The 22884-nt window shown below is 41.8% G+C and overlaps 1 protein-coding gene across 5 annotated transcripts in view; it reads left to right on the forward strand.

Moving 5' to 3' along the window:
* The first annotated feature begins 17045 nt into the window (after positions 1-17045).
* ARHGAP21 (Rho GTPase activating protein 21) overlaps positions 17046-22884 on the forward strand; it is a 129138-nt gene continuing 123299 nt past the window's right edge. For 2 of the 5 annotated variants that reach the window (XM_087420733.1, XM_087420737.1), the window contains exons 1-2: positions 17046-17567; positions 18946-19392. In XM_087420733.1, coding sequence (XP_087276859.1) covers positions 19315-19392 — 78 coding nt within the window. In that variant the 5' untranslated portion in view covers positions 17046-17567; positions 18946-19314. Of the gene's footprint in view, positions 17568-17789; positions 17976-18015; positions 18108-18564; positions 18585-18945; positions 19393-22884 lie in introns of those variants that run through there. The other 3 variants (XM_087420735.1, XM_087420734.1, XM_087420736.1) reach the window with 3 other exon arrangements.

Raw genomic sequence — 22884 nt, forward strand, 5'->3', positions numbered from 1 at the left:
TTTCCCTCCCTCTGAATTAACTCCCTCCCCTAACCAATGCAATCCACAGCACCCAAAACTCTTATAGTACATTTCCCAAAATGGAGTTGCAACATGAACCCACTTGACTTACATAAATCCAACTATATACTCCTTAAAAAATAGCAAGCAATGGGGCTGGCCCATTCGCAGATTCAGATCCTGGGCACGCACAGACACACCGCTTGGCAGGCCGTGCTGTGGCGGCATCCCATATGAAGTGGAGGAAGATGGGCATGGATGTTAGCCCAGGGCCAGTCTTCCTTAGCAAAAAGAGGAGGATTGGCAGATGTTAGCTCAGGATCGACCTTCCTCACACACACAAAAAAAAAGATAGCAAGCAATGATAATTTGTATAGTGCAGATGATGCTGCCTACCTCCTTAAGAAGCTTTCAACCAAAAGCGAAAATGAGATGGGAGACGTGAGTCTACATGCCTTCGATGGTAGCATTTCCCCAAGCTTCTCATTTCACTGTGCTAAGGATAATTCTGCTAGTAGCTATATGGTAATGTTTTTCATACAACATTGTCCCTACACTCACGCCAGCCACTGAATTAGGCATTCAATGAAGAAACAATGACGTCTTCTATTGCTGGAGGAGACACTGGTTGGGGCTGATTGGGCCATAATATTTCCGTCTTTACTTCTTAAAGGATTTTCAAGGTTAATATTGTTTATTTGCAATTTTCTCTTTGAAAGTGCTGACTTTAGACCAGGGGTCAGCAAACTTTTTCTGCAAAAGGCCAGATAGTAAATATTTTAGGCTTTATGGGCTGTGTGGTCCCTGTCACAATTACTCAACTCTGCCACTCTAAGGCGAAAGCTGGCATAGACCACAGGTAAATAAGTGGTCACGGCTGGGTTCCAATAAAACTTTATTTACAAAAACAGGCAGTGGGCCAGATTTGGTCCATGGGTCCTAGCTTGCCAACTCCTGCTTTAGACAATACCTCACATATGAGGCCAATTAGAGGCCTCCGTAGAATCATCCAGGTGAGCTCTGACAGGCAGAACGGTCCAGGGTTGGTTTGGGCCCTCCAAGGCTCCTTGTCTTTGAGATCTTTGTATCAAAGTGAGGTGCAAGTCCTCATTCTCCTTGAAGCTAGCAGTCTTTGTAACTCTGTGGAAACATGCTCAAACCTACTCCTACACAGATACACCCACTTAAGTCCCCTCTCTTCACACATTCACACATTCTTCTTCCAAGAACAAACAATTCTCAGAGACAAACAATAGTCTACATCACATTAAGGGAAAGAAACAGTTTCCTAGAAGCAATAAAATCTGCACAGCTGCCCCTGCTCACAGTAGAGAGCACACTCTGCGTTACACCTCAGAGCAATTTCAATACTCTTCTTCTCACTTTCTTCCTCTGGGCCATGCCAAAGGGCTGAACTGCACGTAGGAAATGAGGTCCCTTATGACACCTTTCCAAACAGTATAGTCCTCAACCCCTGGGCTAATAGGACAATTGCCTGAGTTTTGAAATTATGGGTTTTCCTTACTGTGTACAAGGCTATGCTCCCTTCTAAATGTCTCTGGAGAAGAGGAACTGTAGAGAAATTTATTCTCCTACCCTCATCTCCAACCGCGGTGAGCCCCTAGAGGTCATAGCAACACGGGCTTATTGGTCCTCCAATTACACCTGAGAATTTGGGCATTGGATAAGCTGTTAGTAGATATCTCTTGAGGATGGTAAGAGCTTGCTGTATCGATATCATGTGGGAATAGGGAAGACCCTTATCTCTGAGACAAGTGCCTATAACTTTACAGAAGGCTTTCTTCACGGGGACCCTGTGGGGTCTTACACAGAACATCACACAGAAAGAACATCCCTATCCACTTTAAACAGTTCTCCTTCACTTGTGTGGAAATATGCTAAAAATATTTCTTCTCTCTCAGCCACACACATACCCTCATCACCACTCTGTCTTTCCTATCGACTTCTCTCTCATTCCTCCCATCCCCTCACATCACACAGCCTCCCCACTGAAAACGGCCATTGGGACTTCCATTCCTGATTGATAGCAGAACCAAGTCACTCCATAATGGCCAGAAGATCTGGCAGCTCTATGCCTACCACCACCTCTCTCTTCTCTTTCTCCACACAGAGGAAAGTCCACAAAATCCCCTAGGAAATACCCATTGTTCCTTCGCTGTTTCCAGTTCTGGTGAATAAAATTCTGCAATGTATTGCATATATGATCATGCTCTGAAATTATTAAATGTGTGAGTATTTTCTTTTCTGACTAGAGTTGGATTTTCTTATAGCCTGATGCAGTATGTAGAACCTCTTGCTTGAATCAAATGTGTATTTGATTCAAGCAAGATTAGTTTTAAAAAACTACAAATGTACTTAGTAAACACTTTCAAGCATTATTTTGTGAATGACCACACATATTTTCCATGTCCACTAACAACAGAGAGAAAAATGCATGTTTCAATTAAAGCAGAAGAGATTAAGTTCAGATGTCCTCCTTTTTCACTTTTAAATCAAGTATTATTTTAATCTAAATTAATACATATATATTGCAAAATCTTGTAACATTATAAAAATATAAAAAGCAGAAAATAGTAGCCATGTTGTTCTCTAACCCTATCCACCCTACCAAAAAATATATATTTTCGTAGTGAATATTCTTCTCAACATTGTAACCTGTTATGTTTTGTTACTTTGTTACTTTGTTTTGTTACCACCGTTACTTTGTTACTTGATACTATATCATGAATATTATGGTAATTGTATCAGGTTCATCTATATTTGCTGCTCCTTTCTAAGGTGGTGTGCTATGTGGGAAGACAATAAATTCCTTTCTTGTTGACCTCAGGCATGGCCATTGACTATCTTTGGCCAGAGAAACGTAAGCAGAAATGATATACATCATTTCCAAGCAAAAGCTTTAAAAGCCAGCTTGGTGTTTTTGTCATGTCCCTTTTTACCCTCTTCCATGAGACCAGAGAATTTTAGATAGAGGCTGTTCTATCAGATTGAGTTCTGGAGATAAGATGATGTGGAGAAAATGATGTACAGCCGATTCTTGATGGATGTCTGAAATGAGCAAGAAAGAAACCTCAAAGGTTTGGAAGGCATTTGGGACAGCATAAACCTAGCCTGTCCTGACTGATACAGATATATTTACATATAGACACATATCACTCTACATGTTTTGTTTTTGCTTTTGTTTTTGTTTTGGCTGAGGAAGATTGGCCCTGAGCTAACATCCACTGCCAATCCCCTTTTTCGCTTGAGGAATATTTGCCCTGAGCTAGCATCCACGCCGATCTTCCTCTATTTTGTATGGGGGTTGCCACCATAGCATGGCCACCAATGAGTGGTATAGGTCTTTGCCTGGGAACTGAACCTGGGCCACTGAAGCGTAGCATGCTGAACTTAACCACTAGGCCACAGGGCCGGCCCCCTCTACGTGTTTTTTGAGCAGCTGGTATTGCATCCTATGGATCAACTATATTTTATTTAATCAATTACCTACTGAAATACACTTAAAATATTCCCATTTTTGACATTTTCAAATGATGACATTTTTATATATTTATTTTATAACTGGCCTTCTATCTGAACTCCTTGATTATTAATAATTTTCCACTTGTTTCTATTGGATATTCTAGTTACATAATTTATCAGTTCTAGTATTGGAGTTTTTGCTCTCTTCTTCCATATTTGTAACTTTTATTTTATCTCTTGTCAAAATGCTTAGACTAGAATTTCTAGAACAATTTAAAAATATACTTGAGGTAGTAGACCACCTTCTCTTGTTCCTGTCTTTAATGAAGATACTACTCGTATTTCATTATAGCATGACAGCACTTAATCATGTTAAAGAAGCAAGCTTCTAATCATACTTTGCTAAGGGATTTTTTTAGAGGTTTTTTTTTTATTAAACTTTTGTTTTGAGATAGTTGTAGATTCACATGCAGTTGCAAGACATAATACAGAGAGATCCACTGTACCCTTTATCCAGTTTCCCCCAATAGTAACATCTTGGAACACTGTAGTACAATGTGGCAACCAGGATATTGACATTGATACAGTTAAGATACAGAGCATGTTACTCATGTAGAGCCACAGCCACTTCCCTTTTGATGTCTGCAGGGTCTGTAGTGATATCTTCTGTTTCATTCCTGACATTAGTAATTTGTGTCTTTTCTTTCTTCCTCTGTTTTGCTGGAGGTTTGTTAATTTTATTGATCTTTCAAAGAACCAGCTAATTTGTTTCATTGAGTTTTCTCTTCAGTTTTTCGGTTTCAATTTAATTGATTTCTGCTCTTGCCTTTATTCCTTCCTTCTGTTTGTGTTCATTTTTATTTTCTTTTTCTGGGTTTTTGACCGGGGAGCTTAGATTATGCTCAATGATTTGAGAATTTTCCTCTTTTCTAATGTGTTCATTTTAGTGCTATAATTTTCCTTCTCAGCACGACTATAGCTGTGTCCTACAAATTTTGATATGTTGTATTTTCATTTTCATCCACTTAAATGTATTTTTAAATTTCCTTTAAGATATCCTCCTTAACTCATGCATTATTTCCAAGTGTGTTGTTTGCTTTCCAAGTGTTTGTATTTTCCTCTTATCTTTCTATTATTGATTTCTAGTTTGATTCCATTATGGTCAACACACTCTGTATGATTTCAAGTCTTTTAAATTTGTTGGGGTTTGTTTTATGGCCCAGGATAGGTTCTATTTTGGTGTATGTTCCATGGGCACTTGCAAAGAATATTTATTTGCTGTGTTTTCATGGAATGTTCTCTAAATATTGATTAGATCCTATTGGTTGATGGTCTTAAGTTCTATATGCTTGCTGATTTTCTGGATAGTTGTTCTAGCAATTATTGGGAGAGGGTATGTTGATGTCTCCAACAAAAATTGTGTATTTGTCTATTTCTTCTTTCATTTCTATCCATTTGTGCTTCGCATATTTTGCAGCTCTATTCTTTGGTCCATACACATTAGCCTTCAGTATCTGCCTGCTGGGAGTGATAAGTGTGTTTCTGCTCCCTACATAGTCTCCATTGACACCATGTTGGCTTCATTATCACTGGATAGTAGTGAAAGTCTTGACTCTCCCTAGACCTCCTCAGACAACACCCTAGGGAGGAGGGGGAGGAACCCCTCTTTACTGCTGGGTGAAGGTGGAATTCCAGCCTCCCCCAGTAATCCCCACTGACATTGTGGGCAGTGGTGGGGAGGGTCATCATTACACCCTGGTGAGTGTGGAACTCTAGGTTCCCTACACAACGTTTGCTATTTTGGGTGGAGATGTCATGGGGCTGCAGTGTTTTCTGTGGTGTTTCACTGGAGCAGTTATTGTTTAGAAACTTTCTTTGTTGCTAGGCTACCCCTTTCCCGGTCCTTTGGCTAGAGAGAGAGCAGGCTTCTGATGGGACTTTTTTTGTCTGCATCTGTTGGCCTTTCTAGGTTGCCAGCTTCTTCAGCTCGGGTTGTGGGATATATGAGGCAAAAAGAAACCCAGGGACTCACCATTGTGTAATTCCTAGCTGCTCTTCTTTCCTTCTCTCCACTTTTCTCATACTTCTTTTTGTTGTTGTTGTTTTGTTTGTTTGTTTGTTTGAGGAAGATTGACCCTGAGCTAAGATCTGTTGCCAGTCATCCTCTTTTTTTTTTCCTCCCCAAAGCCCCCAGTACCTAGTTGTAGGTCCTTCTAGTTCTTCTATGTGGGACACTGCCCCAGCATGGCCCCTGTGAGCGGTGAGCAGGTCCACGCCCAGTGTCCAAACCAGCGAACCCTGGGCTGCCCAAGTGGAATGTGCAAACCCAACTGCTGCACCACTGGGCTGGCCCCTTATTTAGGATTTTTAATTTTATTTATTTGTTTTTCCCCCAAAGCCCCAGTAGATAGTTGTGTGTCATAGTTGCACAGCCTTCTAGTTGCTGTATGTGGGACGCGGCCTCAGCATGGCTGGAGAAGCAGTGCGTCGGTGCGCGCCCGGGATCCGAACCCAGGCTGCCAGCAGCGGAGCGCGCACACCCAACCGCCAAGCCACGGGGCCGGCCCTTATTTAGGATTTTTAAAATCAATATTCACATGTGAAATTTGCTCATGGTTTTCTTTTTCTATCATATATTTATCATTCAGGCTTTAGAAAACTGTTTTTGGAAACTTTCCTTCTTGTGCCCTACAGCCATTTAAATTACATAAGAATTATCTGTCCCTCAAAGATCTATAAAAACAATTTCCATCTCCCAGGAAGACTCTTGGTTATGGCACTTTCTTAAAAGGTAATTCTTCAAGAACTTTCCTAACTTCTTCCACTGTTGGTGGTCTCTTTAGGCATGCTTTGTTTTGAGTCAACTTTCGGAATTTATATTTTCCTGGTTTTCAGATATATTATCAAGTTCTTACTTTTACTTCTCTCCTTTTTCCTCCATATCTGTGGTCATTTTCTTTACTCATTCTTACTTACAAGTATTCATATTTTATTCTCTTTTTTCTTATTCAATAATCAAATGATTTATTTCTGTTATTGCTTTTATTACGAAAAGGTTTATTTGTGACTTCCACTGCTTTTTGATTTCCAATTATTGGATTCCATATTTTAGTTTTTTTAATTCATTAATTCTGCTTTCTTGAGGTTTAACATTTTCTTCTTTTTCAGTAACAAAATGATATGAGGTTATGAATTTTCTTATAAGTACAGCTTTGATCACATTCCTCAGGCTTTGATAACTACTGTTCTCATTATCCTTATTTTCTTGTTATTCTGATGTTTGGGCTTTGTATTACACTCCTTTATAATACAAGAGTCATTAAGGGGAGCATGTGAACATTTCTAAAGGGTTGAAAGCTTTGCTTCCACTTTTTTACAAAAAACTATTTCTAGTTGTACATGGAAAAAATATTTTATGCTATTTCTATGTTGTGAAATGTGTTAAAATCTTTTCTATGGCTTAATATATGGTCAATTCTTATAACTGTTTCAACGGAGCCTAGACAAAAGGTAGTCTTTTATTTTCTGAGGGAGAGTTTGACAGATTTGTTATTTCAAGCTTGTTAATTAAATTATTCTGGTCCTATAGTATTTTTATTTTTCTTTTCTTTTCTTTTCTTTTTTTTTTGTGAGGAGATCTGCCCTGAGCTAACATCTGCCAATTCTCTTCTTTTTGCTGAGGAAGACTGGCCATGGGCTAAGATCTGTGCCCCTCTTCCTCTACTTTATATGGGACGCCACCACAGCATGTCTTGCCAAGCAGTGCGTCGGTGCACACCCGGGATCCAAACCAGCGAACCCCGGGCCGCTGCAGCAGAGCGCGTGCACTTAACAGCTTGCGCCACCGGGCTGGCCCGTATTTTTATTTTTCTATCTGTTCGACCTGACAAAGACTGAGGAAAGGCATTTTAAACTTGTCATTTTAAAAATAAAAGTAATGCTTTCTCATAAATATCTTTTTAAAAAACTCCAGATGGTGATCACGTACTTCCTTCCTTCCATCCTCCATTTTCAGTTCCACACCCCAAAGACGAATGCTGTTAACAGTTTCTGATCTCACTGTGTGCTGTGGAAATAGATTGTATTGCATACTATATAATGTATAAAATATATTGTATATATTATAAAATACGTGTATTATATGTCTTCAGAGCTATCTTTTTTTTTTTGCTTGAGAAAGATTAGCCCTGAGCTAACATCTGTGCCAATCTTCCTCTACTTTGTATGTGGGACGCCACCACAGCATGGCTGATGAGTCGTGTAGGTCCATTCTGTGATCCAAATGCCTGAAACCCGGACCGCAGAACCAGAGCACACTGAACTTGATCAGTACACCACGGGGTCGGCCCCCAGAGCTATCTTTTTATTTTAAAGGACTAAGACGTTGCAGCTAAACCCTTATCCCATCCCTCTTTTCTTTCCTTCCTCCTTCCCTCCTGAAGTTGTTGTATATCACTCCATGATTTGGGGACTTCTAATTCTTATGTATGTATTCATAAACAATATGTTATGTGTATGGATATATACGTATATTATATATAGATCATCAAATGCTCACTCTTTGACAATTTGCTTTTTCACTCAACATCATTCTTTTGATATAAATCGATATATGTTGTTATATCAATTTATTTTAATTGCTAAATAGACTTACATTACCTAAATAAGACTGATTTTATCCATTCATCTATTAAGAACAGATTATTTCTACTTTTCTAGAAAGGTGTGCATTATGCATGTCTGCTTGTACACAAAAGGGACAGTTTTTCTGGGTGGACATCTGAAAGGAATATTTTTCTATAGTAGAATACGGGCATCCTCAACTTTCTTACCTACTGTGTATGTATTAAAAAATGTGCTTTCCAAAATGGTTATTCATTCACTCTTCAACACATATTTTATTGGGTGTCTACTATATGCAGGTCTGTTCTAGATACTGAGAATATGGCAATAAACAGGAGACTTATTTCCTGTTCTTCTGAGGCTTACGTTCTAAACTGGGAAGATAGGCAATAAATAAAAATACAAAACACCAGATGGTAATTAGTGCTTTGAAAACTTTTTAAAAAGTATAAAGGGTGGAGAGAGACCAATTCGATTGGGGTGGGGTGGGTGGATATGTGCTAGTTTAAGTAGGGGGGTCAGGGAAGACCTGTCCAATAAAGTAACGTGTGAACAAAAGCCTGAACGAAATGAGGGAGAGACCCGAGTGGACGTCTTGGGGAAGCATAGTCTAGGCTGAGGGAAGAACAGGTGCAAACAGTAGGTGAGCTGCTGGAGCAGTGAGAACAAGCCTGGTGTGTTTGAGGAACAGCAAGGAAAGCAGTGTGACTGCAGCGGAGCGAACAGCCTGGAGGTGAATCCAATGCGGCCGAGGTAAACTATGTTAAGGATCTAGGCTTTTTATCTGAGTGAAATGGGAAGCCAGTAGGAGGTTTTAAGCCAAGAAGTGACATATTTAGGTACTAAAAGGGTGAGCCTGGCTCCAGTGTTGGGAGCAGACACTAGCAAGGGCAAGGGCAGACTGGTTAAAGACTGTCGTCATAATCCAGGTGACAGATGACTTGGCTTGGATTTGAATGACAGCTGTGGAGGTGATCAGATTCTGGATATAATCTGACGTTAGAGCTGACCATTTATTGATGATAAGATGCGGGATGTGAGGGAACGTGGAGTCAAGGCTGCCTCGAAGTTGTTGGTCTCGAGCAACAGGATGAACAGAATGGCCACTTAACGTGGAAAGAGCAGATTAGAGCATCTTACATTTGAGACCCCTATTGGATATCGAGGCGGAGATAATAGTTATTTCAGATTTTGCAGACAATCCAAGGTTTGGGGCCTGGGTAACTAGAGTTGCCATTTACTGGTGTTAAGAATTTATACTTCCCACCTGCACGTGTAAGAGCTTCTGTTTTCATCGCCTCTTCAACACTTGATGTTATCAGACTTATTTTTGCCGGTCTGATGGGTCTGAAATGGTCTCATTATCATTTTAATTTGCATTATCCTGATTCCAGTGATATTAAGCATCTTTTATTACGGCTAGTGGCCACATGTGTTTCCTCTTTTGTGAATTGCCTCTTTATCTTTCCCATTTTATTTATTGGTTTACAGAGACCCTTTATAAAGTGTCGATATAAATCCTCGGTGGGTTATATCAGTTGTACACATCTTCTGCTGGTCTGTGGCTTGTCTTTTCACTTTATTTCTAATTATTTAGTCACTCAACCATTCTGCCTTAAATAATATAAGAATATTATTTCTATAACCCCTTATAATCTATGAAGAAATTGGAACAATTAAAACTTTTTTCAACCTTTCCACTTCTCAATTTTTTGGTATTCTCGTTTTTGTTCTAGTATATCATAGTTATAGTATTATTACTTTTCATTGTAGTACTTTTCTTTCAAGATTTATAACATGTACATTCTGTATTATCACAATAATAATCACAGTTGTTCCAATTTCACTTTCATATTTATTTTGAATCATCTCTTAGTGTCATACCATATAATTGTTTTGGGGACAGGTGATATATTCCCCAAATATTTACATATTTGAGACTCTTTCTGCTGCTTTTAAATGTGGATGACTACATGGTTGTGATCTTTAAGTCACATTCTTTTTTTCTTCAAAACTCTTTTCGTATCAATTAACACTGCGAAGAGTTCTGAGGTCAGTAATGTTTTTCCTTTGGGCCACAGGTCAACAAACTTTTTCTGTAAAAGGCCAGATAGAAAATAGTTTAGGCTTTGCAGGCCATCCAGTCTCTACTGCAGTTACTCAACTCTGCTATCACAGGGCTAGGGCAGCCATAGACACGTGAACCAATGAGTGAGGATGTGTTCCCATAAAACTTTATTTATAAAAACACGCAGCAGACCGGATTCCATCTATGTGCCACAGTCTGCCAACCCTGCTTACGTGATTCATTTTGATTTGCTTGTAGGATTCCTGTTTTTATACTCAGAGTTTAATAACTTCCCCAAGTAATTAGTCTCTTTTAATAATTCCAGAAATATGATAAGTCCTTTTAATCTTTGAAATTGCAAAAAAGTTTTCACATACAGGTAAGACAAATGTTAAGCTCCTGTACCAGAAAGATCTTAAAAATGGTCCAAATATAGAACCTCCCCAGTTCAATTTGAATTTCAGACAAACAATGAATAATTTTTGAGTATGAGTATGTCTCATGCAATATACTTGAGATATACTTACACTAAAAATGTGTTTGTTGTTTATCTGAAATTCAAATTGAATTGAGCACTCTTTGTTTTTATTTGCTAAATCTGGCACTCCTTATCTCCAGCCACCATGAGGACAGAAAGGGACTAGGAAGGTACAGGTCCAGTCCTTTTAAGAGAAGACCTCCAGAGTAGCAGACACTCTTTCTTGCCCACATTTCATTGCCTAGAATTTGGTCACATGGCCACACCTAGTTAGAAGGCAGGCTGGGAAATCAAGTCTAGCTTGTTGACCATGTGGCCAGCTAAAATGCTCTTCTTATGGAAGAAGGAGAGAATAGATGTTGGGGGACATTTAGTCTGCCACATTATATCTTTGAATAATTTTTTAGTTTCATTAGTTCTAAACTCTGTCAGAGACATCAATTCCTCGAAATTAGATTTCCATTATTTGTCCTCCATATTTGCTATCTCCTGTCTAATCACTTTAATGTCTTTGTCCTTTTCCTCTGTTCTTGTGAGCTTTTAAAAAGACTGTCATCCATTCCACTATTTTCTGCCAGATGTTTCTCCTTATTCCTTCTTATTTGTAATTCATTTATTACTTCTGCCCTGGTATGACTTTTTTCATCTCAATATCTTCCCTTAGCTCTTCCAACTCCTTTTACATCTCATTCATTCTCTTGTAATTTCACTTTTGATATATTTTATTGCCTTCAGTGTATAAAACATTTGTCTCTATTTTTCTTCTTTTTATTGGGGTGAGTCTTCTGTCATACAACCTTTCTTTCTCTTTAGAATAATATGCTCCTTTATTTCATCTTCCCCCTCCCCCACACACTTTAAAATGTTTACATCAGTCTTATTATTTTCTTCTCATTCATCTTTGGTCAAGACTTGCTATCTGGATTTTCTATCTATATGAAAACAGGATGGATGAATTATCTTTGAGTGCCTCAGGCTTCCTGTTGGATCCAGCCAATGAGGAGCCACAGTAGGAGGCTGAAAGAAGGCAAGAGGATGGGTTCATAAAATGTGGTACAAGATTGTGCTGTCTCATAGTTGCAATGTCTTTTTTTCTTTTTATGTTGCAATTTTTAAAAATTAAAATTTAATTGAAAAAATCTTTTAGGAGAAAAGTTATGCAAGCCTGCTCTATCCTACTTAAGCCCAGATGTGAATTGCCACATATTATCCTGCAAACCTTTCCTATCTGAGAGAAGAATCCTTGGTTAGTTGACTTTGGGATTAGTGGAGAATGCAGGCAATTATAGGAATAGAGGAATGGAATCTACAGTGCTAGGAGTATTGAAAGATACCCAGTTTCACTGAATCAAATGGAGAGGTCTTTAGATGTCTCTCCTACATCTGCCCTGTGAAGATAAAAGGGAAGCCTAGAATATTTTTTTCATTCTACAAAAAAGATTTGGTTGCTCTGGATTAGGCCTATAATATCAAAATCAATTGCTAGCGCAGTTTCCTAGTTAGAATGGTTGAAATTTAGCATTCTACTCCAAGATGATAAAAATATATTTCAATTCTCCAGTTGTAATACGGGTTTCTCCCAGACTGTACAGTATTGTCACAGGATGTTCCAGCTCATATTTAGTTGGGTGGGTGGAACATTTTAAAAACTGGCCTCATATTTTTAAGGAAAATTGGAATGCTTATAAAGGAAAGTCATGATTCTTAGGATAGAATAAAAACTTGTACATTTTTATTCTTATTTTTTCTCAAAATATAGAAATAAACTATTAATAATGCTGACAAATATAACTACCATACCACTCAATTTTAATTATGGAGAAGCTGGTGCTGGAAAATAATTTTGAATCCAGAAAAAAATGTTTGATACATGATTATGGATAAACTATGGCCTGAAATTTTATAATTACTGCCAAAATACAAATGATGTTAATTTTTGGCATGGTGGTATGGCCAAAAAACAGCTTAGTCACCAGAGGTGAAGTTAGGCAAAAAAATAAAACATGGCATTTCTAGAAGTTGAGGCCCACACCAAGTGTTCCCTTTGCAGACACCTCATGTAATTTATACTGTCCATTTTAGGCATATGCACACACAGACATATACACATATTTTTCTGCAACCTAGAGAGTTGTTGCTCAGCCAGCAATTTCTTTAGGTATAAATATTTATCGATAATAGTGACACAGTCATCATTCATTTCTTGAATAATTTTGTAGTGATTTCTATGTGCAAAAGCTGTGATCGGTATCATGGGGGTGTGAAAATAAGAAAAACCCTGGGAATCTGCCCTAGAGAAGTTTATAATCTAGATTAAAAAGGAGATAATCTTCAGTTAAATAATAATATAAGATTATTTATGATTAAGTAACTAATTAATAGCAACAAACAAATAAACTAAAAAGAAACACCCAAGCAGAGTACTAGTCCAGAGGAGGAAAAGACCACAACAACCTGAGGGCAAAGAAATTATTCAAGAATATCTATTGTGTGTGGTCCTTTGCTAGATACTGTATACATCAAATTAAATAGTGTTACTACCCACTAAATTAGAAATTAATAATTGAAGATAGTAATCGTGGACAGAAATAATGTCATATATTTAACAGATGTAGAACATTAAATTAGTAAGTCATTTACATTATTAATTTAAAAGAGACGATGAAGGAAGAAACTTAGAAATTATTTATTGTAGAACATTCTTCCCTTCTCTTGATTACTGTAGTTAAACATATTGCTAGAGAAATGGGTTTTCTGTAGCTATTCAATTCAATGTGAAAGTCTTTTTCAAAGAAATATTAGTGGATAAAGTGTCTTTTTGGTATTGTATGAATAACAAGTATAGTCTACAGTGTTGTCGTAAAGCCAAAAAAATGCTTACTCCTTTGAGGGCCATTGGTCTTAACTGCCTCAGACACATAGTTTTATAAAATACTTCATCCCAAATTACACATTTCATCTGTGGAATTCACTGGCAAACACTTGTGCCTCTTAGAATTGCCAACTTCTATATTCAGAGTAGAAATCATCCATAGATTATCACAGAATGACATTAGACCAGGGGCTAGGGCATTTTGGTTCTATTTCTGGCTCTGACATTTTTCCTTGATAACGGTTCACCAAAACAATATTATCATGTCATTAACAAAGTCAAAACTTACGTTTTGAGAATATAGTTCCCATCTTTAAATATGTCTTGCCTACATGGCGAGAATTATAGAGTACAGGTTGTCCCGAAGTTGTTACTAATATAGCGGTAGTAATTTCTGAGGCTATTGCAAGGGAAACTCTAAGAAGTTAGATTATAGGAAATCTACACATTTATTAGCTATGCTCTAAAGAGGAAAATATCAGTCTTTCAAAGTAAACAAATCTAGAGGTACTGTTAGCTCTTGCTTATCTATGATATTTGGGATAAAGAAAACTATCAAGATATCAATTGTGAAACCCACAGTTAATTCCAAATCTCCTTTCAGTTGCAATGATCCCCAAACCTATTGTTTCATCAAATCTCTCACTGGAGCGGTTAACAAGTAGCCACACGACTGAAGTTTGGCTTCTTTTCCTTTCTCTTGCCCTCCCTCTGGTGGAGGTGTTAATGAGTGAAATGCCCAAGATGGGCAGCTGAAGAGAACTCCAAGGGCTTGTTTTGCATCCTCCGCCAGTCATACCGTCAGACTTTGGAATGGAGAGCAACTGACTGATGGCTACCACTTCCCAGATGCCTCGAGGGCGTCCACTTTGGTCTACTCAGAATGCATCTAAATGAGAGCTCAAGCAGTTATTAAAGTATTATTATTGCGCATGCCTTCAGACAGGAATAGATCTAATTTTTAACTGGGTTAATATGTTCCTGATAAATATCAATAAAATTTATAAAAGAGGAAGGTTCCTGTTGGGGAAAGAGGACAAACCCCTGCTTCATAATAATATTTTAATCAGAAAAATGTTTTTACATTTTTAAAACTCCTTTAACATCTATTGTCTCATTTGATGCTTTCAAAAGCCCAGCCAGATAAGGAAGGTGCTGTCCTACTCAGAGGTCCCAGGAGAGGACTAGGGCCCAGGTTTCCCAAATCTTAGTTCTATGCTTTTGGCCTTCTCCATCCAGATTGCCTCATACACAGAAGATATATATGATAGCAGCTTATCATAATGGTTCTTAAAAACACTCCCAAATATTGGAACATCATAATCATACCTATCTTAACACAAATAAGAGAATGATAGTAACTTATCATAGTTGTCCTTAAAAATATTCCCAAATATTGGAACATCATAATCATACCTATCCTAGAGGTAGGATTAAATTAGTTACCACAAAGCACAATAATTAGCACATAATAAGATAACTAAATGTTAGCTGTTGTTGTTATTAAAAACCATGTTAGAGATAGTATAGTGCTGTGGAGAAAAGCCTGGACCCCCTGAGCTCGAATCCTGGCTCTGCCACACGCCCATCTCATTAAGTTGTGTGTAAAGCTCTTGGAGGAACACCTAGCATGAGGCAGCGCTACATAGATGGTAGTCGCTACTATTACTTGATAGTTCTAGTACTTATACTTATAAGTAATAATTATCCCAGGTCACATGGTATGATTGAACTAGAGTGTAATCTTGGTCCTTCCATTTACCTCTCATAGAAATGTCTGTCTAGGTTATTTTCCCACAATTCCTAAAATGTGTTCTACCTCGTTTTCACGTCTCCTTCCATGGCCAATATTTACCCTCCTTTACCAAACTGAAAACCTTTTTTCAAAATCAGCATTCATAAAAATTTCCATTACAAAAATCTTAACCCTAGATGTCCTCAACTGTGAGGTACTCAGTTTATGCCCTGCACGCACATTTGCATTTGTAAGGAGCTGTTTTGTGCTTAAAATTGTTTTTCCTTTCTGGACATATTCTGTAAGCCCACTAGAGGTACGCTCCTTGAGCCCTGCATTTCTATTCACTTCTTGTTAATTTACTCAACAGTATCCAGAACTGGATACTGCTATAGCCTGGTGGGCTATTCAGTAAATTACCAACTGACTGGCAGGCAGTCTGTCTATTTTCTTCTTCTTTTTTTTCTTTGTTATTGGCTGACTAGTTTTGTCAGGAGCTGTCACGAACATGCAAATTTCATGGCCATGTAAAAGTGACCTAGTCCAAGTCTTTCCTCTAATTGAGGCCGAGGATTTAGTTGTATATTCTAAACGTCTGGCGCCTTCCACTTTTAGGAAGCTCTAAAAATGAAGGCACAGGTATTCAGGCTTCAGGGAGTGGTTTTTTGGCTTTTTTTCCCTCGTCAAACAACAGGACCTGAGGCTGTGGGCGAGAGGCCCGGGGGGGGGGGGGGGGGCGTCTCTCTAAATCTTCAGGGTATAATGTGGTAAGAAAGAAGGAAAAGGTAAGCAGATCCCAGAGCTTCTTGGTTTTGTTCCTTTTTTCCCCTCAGGATGGTGGTGGCAGCTGATCAGACACAATAGCTGGCAGTCCCCCGCCGGAGTGAGGATAAAAATGACCCTCAACAGCAGCAGCAGGACGACTGGGAAAGGGAGGAGGGGTGTGTATGGGAGGGGGCGAGGATGAGCGTGACAAGGCGACAAACGCCTTCTCCTTGGCAGGCTACTGCACTTCAGCCAGCCGAGGATGGGAGCCGGTGAGCCACCTCCCAGGAAGGGGGGCGAGGTGGGACTGGGAGACCGAGGGGCGGCGGCTGTTCCTACAGGGGGTGGGGCAAAGGGTGGAGGGAAGCCTGAGTCAGCAGCCCCTGATTGGCTCTCGTTCTCTCGTCGCGCCCTCTGATTGGGCCGTTTGCAGCGGGAGATGCTGGGCGGCGCGGCGGGGCGGAGCCGGCGGCCCGGGTCGGCGGCCCGGCCCGGGAGCTGGGTGGGGAGGGAGGCGGTTGTGCGCGGGGCCCCGAGCCGCCGTGACCTGCAGGGCGGAGACGCGCGGCCACCTTTGCTCAGTTCCGCTACCCGCGGCGAATTCGTTCAACCGCTCTGAAGATTCAAAAAGGGAAAAGAATTGAAGGCAGAACGTTTCGCTACGACCCGTCTCCCCCAAATCGAGAAGCTATTTTGCCTGGGGGCGTGAAAGGACACTCCCTTATCTTGAAGTCCCACGTCGCCTCGCAGCTTCTTTCCCCTCCCGCTGCAAAAAAGGGGCAGAAATTCACCCAGACGTGTCCGCGCAGTCTGAGACCTGTGATCCCTCAATCCCGCACATCTAGCTGTGTGATCGCCCCCCTCTCCGGCCCTGATGCTGAGCCCCGAGTCTCTTCCCAGCAGAGCCCCGGTTCCTGGCCGCTCCTGCTCAGCGTTTGGGCGCGCGGAGGAGGCGGGGAAGGTTCTGTGTGTGCCTGGTTTTGAGGGGGTGCAGGGGAGGGGGGAGGGCTTGTAGGTCCCCAGACACATTGGAACGGGGTTGGCGAGCACCCCCCCCGCCCCCCACCTCCAAGCTAATCTCCCTTCTCCAGCGTCGGTTCCCGGGACCGTATTATTCAAGACAGAAAATATTCAGCCCCAGAGCCTCCCCTGGGGAGGGGAGGGGAAGGAGGTGGAGTGGGAGGAGGTGGATCCAGGGAGGAAGAAGCGAGAAATCCGCCCCCGGGAAACAGCTCGGCGCGGCAGCGGAGCGAGGCGCTGCTGTCACTTGGCGATCGCCGGCGCCCGAGCGCGGCCCCGGCCCGGCCCGGCGAGGCGAGGGGAGAGTCCGGCGGCCGCCGCCCCGCCCCACGCCCTCCCGCGGCGGCCGAGAGCCCGGGGCCGGCCGGGGCAGGTCGCGGCGGTGCCTGGGAGCGGCCGGCCGGGGGCGGCGGCCTCGGAGCGCGGCGGCGGCGGCGGGCAGCGCCGGATCGTCCTCCCGCTCGGGCCGGCTGGTCCTGGGGCCGGCCAGCCCGGTGCGGATCCACTCGCCCCGCGATCTCCGGTGCGTGTCTGATTTCTTTTCCCCCTCGGCCGAGAGGGTGCAGCGCCTGGGGCGGGTGGAGAGCCCGGATCGTCCCGGGCTCCCCCCATTCCCGCCGCCCCGGGCCACCCCGCCCGGCGCTGGCGCAGGGCCGGAGGGAGCCCGCGGCGGGCGCCCGGCGGGGGCGGAGGGGCCGCGCCCGCGTGTGCGGAGCGAGGGAGGGCGGAGGGCGGAGGGAAGGGCACAAAGGCCGGCGGCGGGCGCCGGGGTCCGGCCGGCCGGCCGTGGAGGAGGGGCGCCTCCCGTGCGCTCATGAATATTAACCGAGCCTGCGGCCTAGCGCGTCCCGGCCGGGCCCCGCGCCCGGCCCGCGTCCCCGTTCCTGCTCGCCGCCGCGCCTCGGGAGCCGGGCCGAGCGGGGCGGGAAGGGTAAGCCCCCTCGGTTTGGTTTTTCACCCCAGATCTCCCCACACCTTTTGAAAAGTACATATTTGGGCCGCCCTTCCCGGGAGCTTGCGATCCCCGACCCGCCTCTGGAAGGGGCGGAGGAAATAGTGGTAGGTGGGTGGTGGTTTTCTTTTTCCTATTTTTTTTTTCTTCCCTAGGTGGCCACGGGGAAAGGGAAAGATCGTGTCGAATGGTAGTTAGAGGAGCAGCAACTAAATCAAAGTTGCTGGGGCTTCGACTTCATGGATGTAGCTCCGGAATAATGCCCCGGAGAGGGAGCTGCGCCCTGGTGCCACCCGCGCGCGGCCGCGCACACCTCCCCGCCCGGCCCGCGCGTCCCCACCCAGCCCCGCCGCGGGCCAAGGAAAACAGCCGCCTCCTCGGGGACACCGGCCGGGGCGCAGGGGCAGGGCTGCGGGCGCCGGAGTCACCCAGCCCGCCTGGAAACGCCGGCCCAGCCGGCGCTGGCCGTGTCCGAGGCTGGCTTTTTGTTTTTAATTTATTTAGGGGTGGGGAATGGAGGGGAACGAGGAGGGGTTTTGGAAAGTGTTATCCCATTTTAGTCTCGGGGAGAGAAAACTTCCCTTAAGTGTACGTATCTAGGTGATGCAAAAGAACATGTACATTCCCTCTCTTCTGCCCAGAAAATACGTATATTAAAATGCACTTAAAAAGGGAATGTTTTTTCGTGAGGGCTGCACAACAGCCAGGCGTGTTTGATGCAGCCACCGTGGAGTTCTGATGTTTCTCTTTTCTTCCTGATTTATAGGTTTTTGTTTCTTCTCTCTTTTTGGTATGGGAAGATTATTTCATCTTTCATACGTGCGGTTCATCAGCATGGACCGAATAACCTTTGCCAGTGTTGAGAACGCGAACTTGGGGTGGACATATGGGCAAGGCTAAGGTCGGCGTCCGGAGAAAGTTCATGCCCTTTAACTTTTCCCTCTTCTAGAAAAGGTCTCCGGGAGCTGACGCTCGAGCCTTCACGATCCGCCCAGATTCCTCTTGGACTCGGAGGAGCTCTAGGAGGAGGGGGACCGCTCTCTGCACTTGGCCTCACTAGCTGCCAAGAAGACCTGTCGTCTTTGTTTTTTGCGTCTCGAGAAATGGACGAAGACGGTGAAGTCCGTTAAGTGCGGAGAAATCATCAGGGCGTTGTGAAGGGGCCTCATAAAAACATTCATTCCCTGGCACATTGTTTTACCAGCCCTGCACCTCCTTGGAACCTATTGTGGAATTCTTCTCATTTTGGTGTGTGGTGGCATTTCGCCCCCAATGTGGACTCCAAAGGGTCGGTCCCTTCTTTGTAATTTGAAATGAAATGATGGCCACACGCCGGACTGGTCTGCCGGAGGGAGATGGTGACAAGCTCCAGGACTTCGGGTCCCCCGCCTGCGAGGTAAGTGCAGAGGCAGCATCCCCGGCTCACTGTGGCCTGTGTCTGTGAGGTGTCCTGCTAGTGGTTGGGTCAGCGGCCATTGGGCCTAAGAAGAGGCTTCCGGGGCTTGGGGCTAGTTGGTGGGAGCACCCCAGCTTAAGCAGTAGCGAGGTGAAGCCTTGGCCATTTTTGTTTGCAGGAACTTCCAGTGATTCTTTTGCAAGAACGTTTTCCTTACTTTGAAATGTCCCATCTTGATCATCTCAGAGCGTGGGATTCCCGGCTTTCAGGTGGTGGGGAATACTACAAGCCTCTGTTTTCCCTCTGTCCCCATCCTCCAGACTTTTGGAGTTGGGCTGGTTAGGGATGGCTGTGTGCATTTGGTGTGATGTATCCAAGGATTGCCCTTGCTCTCCGAGGTGGTGGCAGCTCTGTGCTGGTTGCATCTGGACCCTAGTCTTTCTTTAACACTAATGAGTGTCCTGGCTGCTGTTGGTGTGGATCTTTGCTTTGGGTAGAAAAACAAGTCTTTTCCCGGGGACAGTTTAGGCACAGCCTTGGAAAACTGCTTTATAGAGTTGTAATTTCAACTGCCTGAAAAATCTTCTGCCTTTACTGTTCTTTTATTTATGCCCTTCCTTTTACTGCTCAGAAGTCGTATGAGCTACTCTGGGGTGTCAGGTGGCTGGCATTGCCTTCAGACCAGCATCTTTGGAAGAGCCCAGAAGATTTTACACCAGGCTTCCTGAAATTTTTTGATCAGGCAGGACAGAAATCATAGAAAATCCATTGGAGTATGACGCTCATATGCCCTGTTGCCTCTCATATCTCTTTTTCTCCTTATATTTGGAGTGACTTCTATAATGACTATATTGTTTACTCTGTTATTGATGGTTTCTATAACGTGCTTGCTAAATGTACTGTGTATTGTTATCCTTTAAGCTTTGCTTTTGAGGTGCCTATATGTTTATTGAAAGGCTGAAGATTACTTTAGATAGCAATAACATCCCCAAAGAGCCTTCACTCTCGTCATTTCTTTTGTGCCTCCTCAGTGTTCAATTTTAACCTCACGGTCATTGAAACAAGGTCTAGTTCTAAGTGTGTGAGTTTTGGCATTTTAATAAAAATGAATCAGAAGTTAGATTGTGTTCGTAAAGCAAGCAGAGAAACTTGCTTCTTGTGGCTTACTTCCTGTTGGATTAGAAAGTTTATGCAGAAAACACAGGGGGGTAGGTACAGTGTGCCATTACTGGATAGAATATATTTATTAGATAGAAGTATAGGTTTACAGTTAGAATCACTGTTTTACTTTTTGACGCCTGTAAACAGCTGCTTGCAGGTAAAATCGTGATTAAGTACAACACCACAATCCTCTGATCATGGTAAACCATAATAACTCCTTTTGGAAGGCCTACCTACAACGTGGTGATTGCTTAATGTGTATTGTAGTTACATAATAACATGTACTGTGGTCCTGAGGCCTTGTTTGTCATTGTCTTTCGAATACTTTAATTAGCATGCTATTTGCATTATATTTGCAAGAACTAACATTATTTGATTTTTTTTCTTTTTTTGGTCATTTAAGGGATGTCCTGAAACCAAGAATTTATAATACATAGACACATCTTGTCCTTGGCTAGAAGGCAGTGCTTCCAGTTGCAAACTTGGCTTTTATTAACAATGACAGTTATATATTTTTTTAAGAGCTGTGAAATTTGTTTTCATTTGAACCTTACTGCTGACGTGGCCATATTATTTCTAGTTTGGGAACCAAGAAAACGCTATATTGTCTGTATTTTGCTCATTTAAAGACTATACATAGTACTTGAGTTTGGTATTAAATTACAATATTGTTTGGCTTTTTAAAGAATAGGTAGATAGTTTACTTAGATTCCATGTGAAAATAGAAATAAAGGGGCTATATGCTGTCAGAAAACATTTTAAAGTCTCAGGGTGAGGAGTGAGGGGCACTTGTGTACTTAGTGCCTCTGTTTAGTTCTCTCTTATTGATGCTTCTGATGCACATTAAATCTTGTAAATATTTATTAATGAAAAAAAGAGAGTTGCCATTGGAATACTTTGGGTTGATAGATATTTAAGTCTTTGAACACTGCATTTAATTTTGTGCTTAATTTTATTAGAAGTGTTACATTCTAGAGTACTACTGTCATTCTTTTTACATTTTTAAAAACCAATAGCTATGTTCCTAAATGTGTATTTGAATAATAAATTTGTGTGTTTTTACCTAGCCAAGAGATGAGCATACATGTCTTAATATTAATGCAGTTAATCAGCCAAAAAACTGAACTTTGCAGGACAGAGGAAATCAATGTAGTGAATTAATAGGAGTCCCTGTTGCATGCCTTAGCTAATTGGCTAACTCCACCTTCTGTGAATAAGGTCTATTATTTTGTTGAAAAACAATCAGAAATTTCTTGTTCATCTTAAGTATTAGAATCTAATTGTGTTGATATATGAATAAATGTAGGCACCACTCCCAAGAATATATTGCAAGCTTAAAAAACAAACTAATAACAAACAATCCTCTTCAAACAAAGGACTGTGACAATTCAGTAGAATATATCTTGGCATTTATACAGTGAGGATGGCCCACTTGTACTCACACAAAATTACATACTTTATACATCTAAAGATATATATTTCAAAACTGGTTTCACTCACTCTGAGCCAGATAAGTGTTTTTTGGTGTGTGTGTGTGTGTGTGTGTGTGTGTGTGTGTGTGTGTACAGTCTGATCTGTAAAGTATTCTGACACCTAGCCTTGAGGAACTCTGCTCACAAAATTACTTTGTATAGACTTGAATCCTCTGATATTATCATCTCCTCTCATATCCTGTAGTCTTCATCCTTTAAGGTTCAACTTGCTATTTTTAACCAAAGGTGAAAACTTTTTACCGACTTTCTAGACCACATTATTTTTCCCATTTCTGACATTTATTTCACTTTTTATCTGTAGTCCACAGTGTTGTCCAATAATAGAATTTTTAGTACTTTCATGGTCTATTATTAAAACAAACATTTATTAAGGCTAATTAACTTATTTCATTTTATATTTTGCTTCTTCACCTAGGCTAAGAGTATCCTATGACTAAAATGTATTATAGCTGATGAAAAATATTTGTTGGTTCATTTTGGAAATGTGTAAATAACAAAGTAAGGCATTTCTCTGTGCATGTTCATAAAAATATTCATACTTCTACTCTTCTTTCTGGAACACTATAGGCTTTGCTTGTATCCCAGACTCCCTTGTACCTTCTCAGGCTCCCTCCCTCCATCTTTCTTTCTCTTTAGGATTCTTCTTCCTTGGCTTGCCCCTTTCCTGTTGGTTTTAACCAACTCTTCTCTTTCTCATTCCCAGGGTTTCATTTTACACTCTCCCATGGCTTTAATCTATATGCCCGTGATTCCAAATTTGTAACTCTACCTCAGATTTTATGGTTGATCTCTCGACCCAGATAGCCAGTTGCCTATTTACCAAACAGTTGTTTTGGAT

Source organism: Ceratotherium simum, chromosome 32, assembly GCF_057802395.1.
Source record: "Ceratotherium simum simum isolate JZ-2026a chromosome 32, ASM5780239v1, whole genome shotgun sequence".
In the NCBI taxonomy this organism is placed as follows: Eukaryota; Metazoa; Chordata; class Mammalia; order Perissodactyla; family Rhinocerotidae; genus Ceratotherium; species Ceratotherium simum.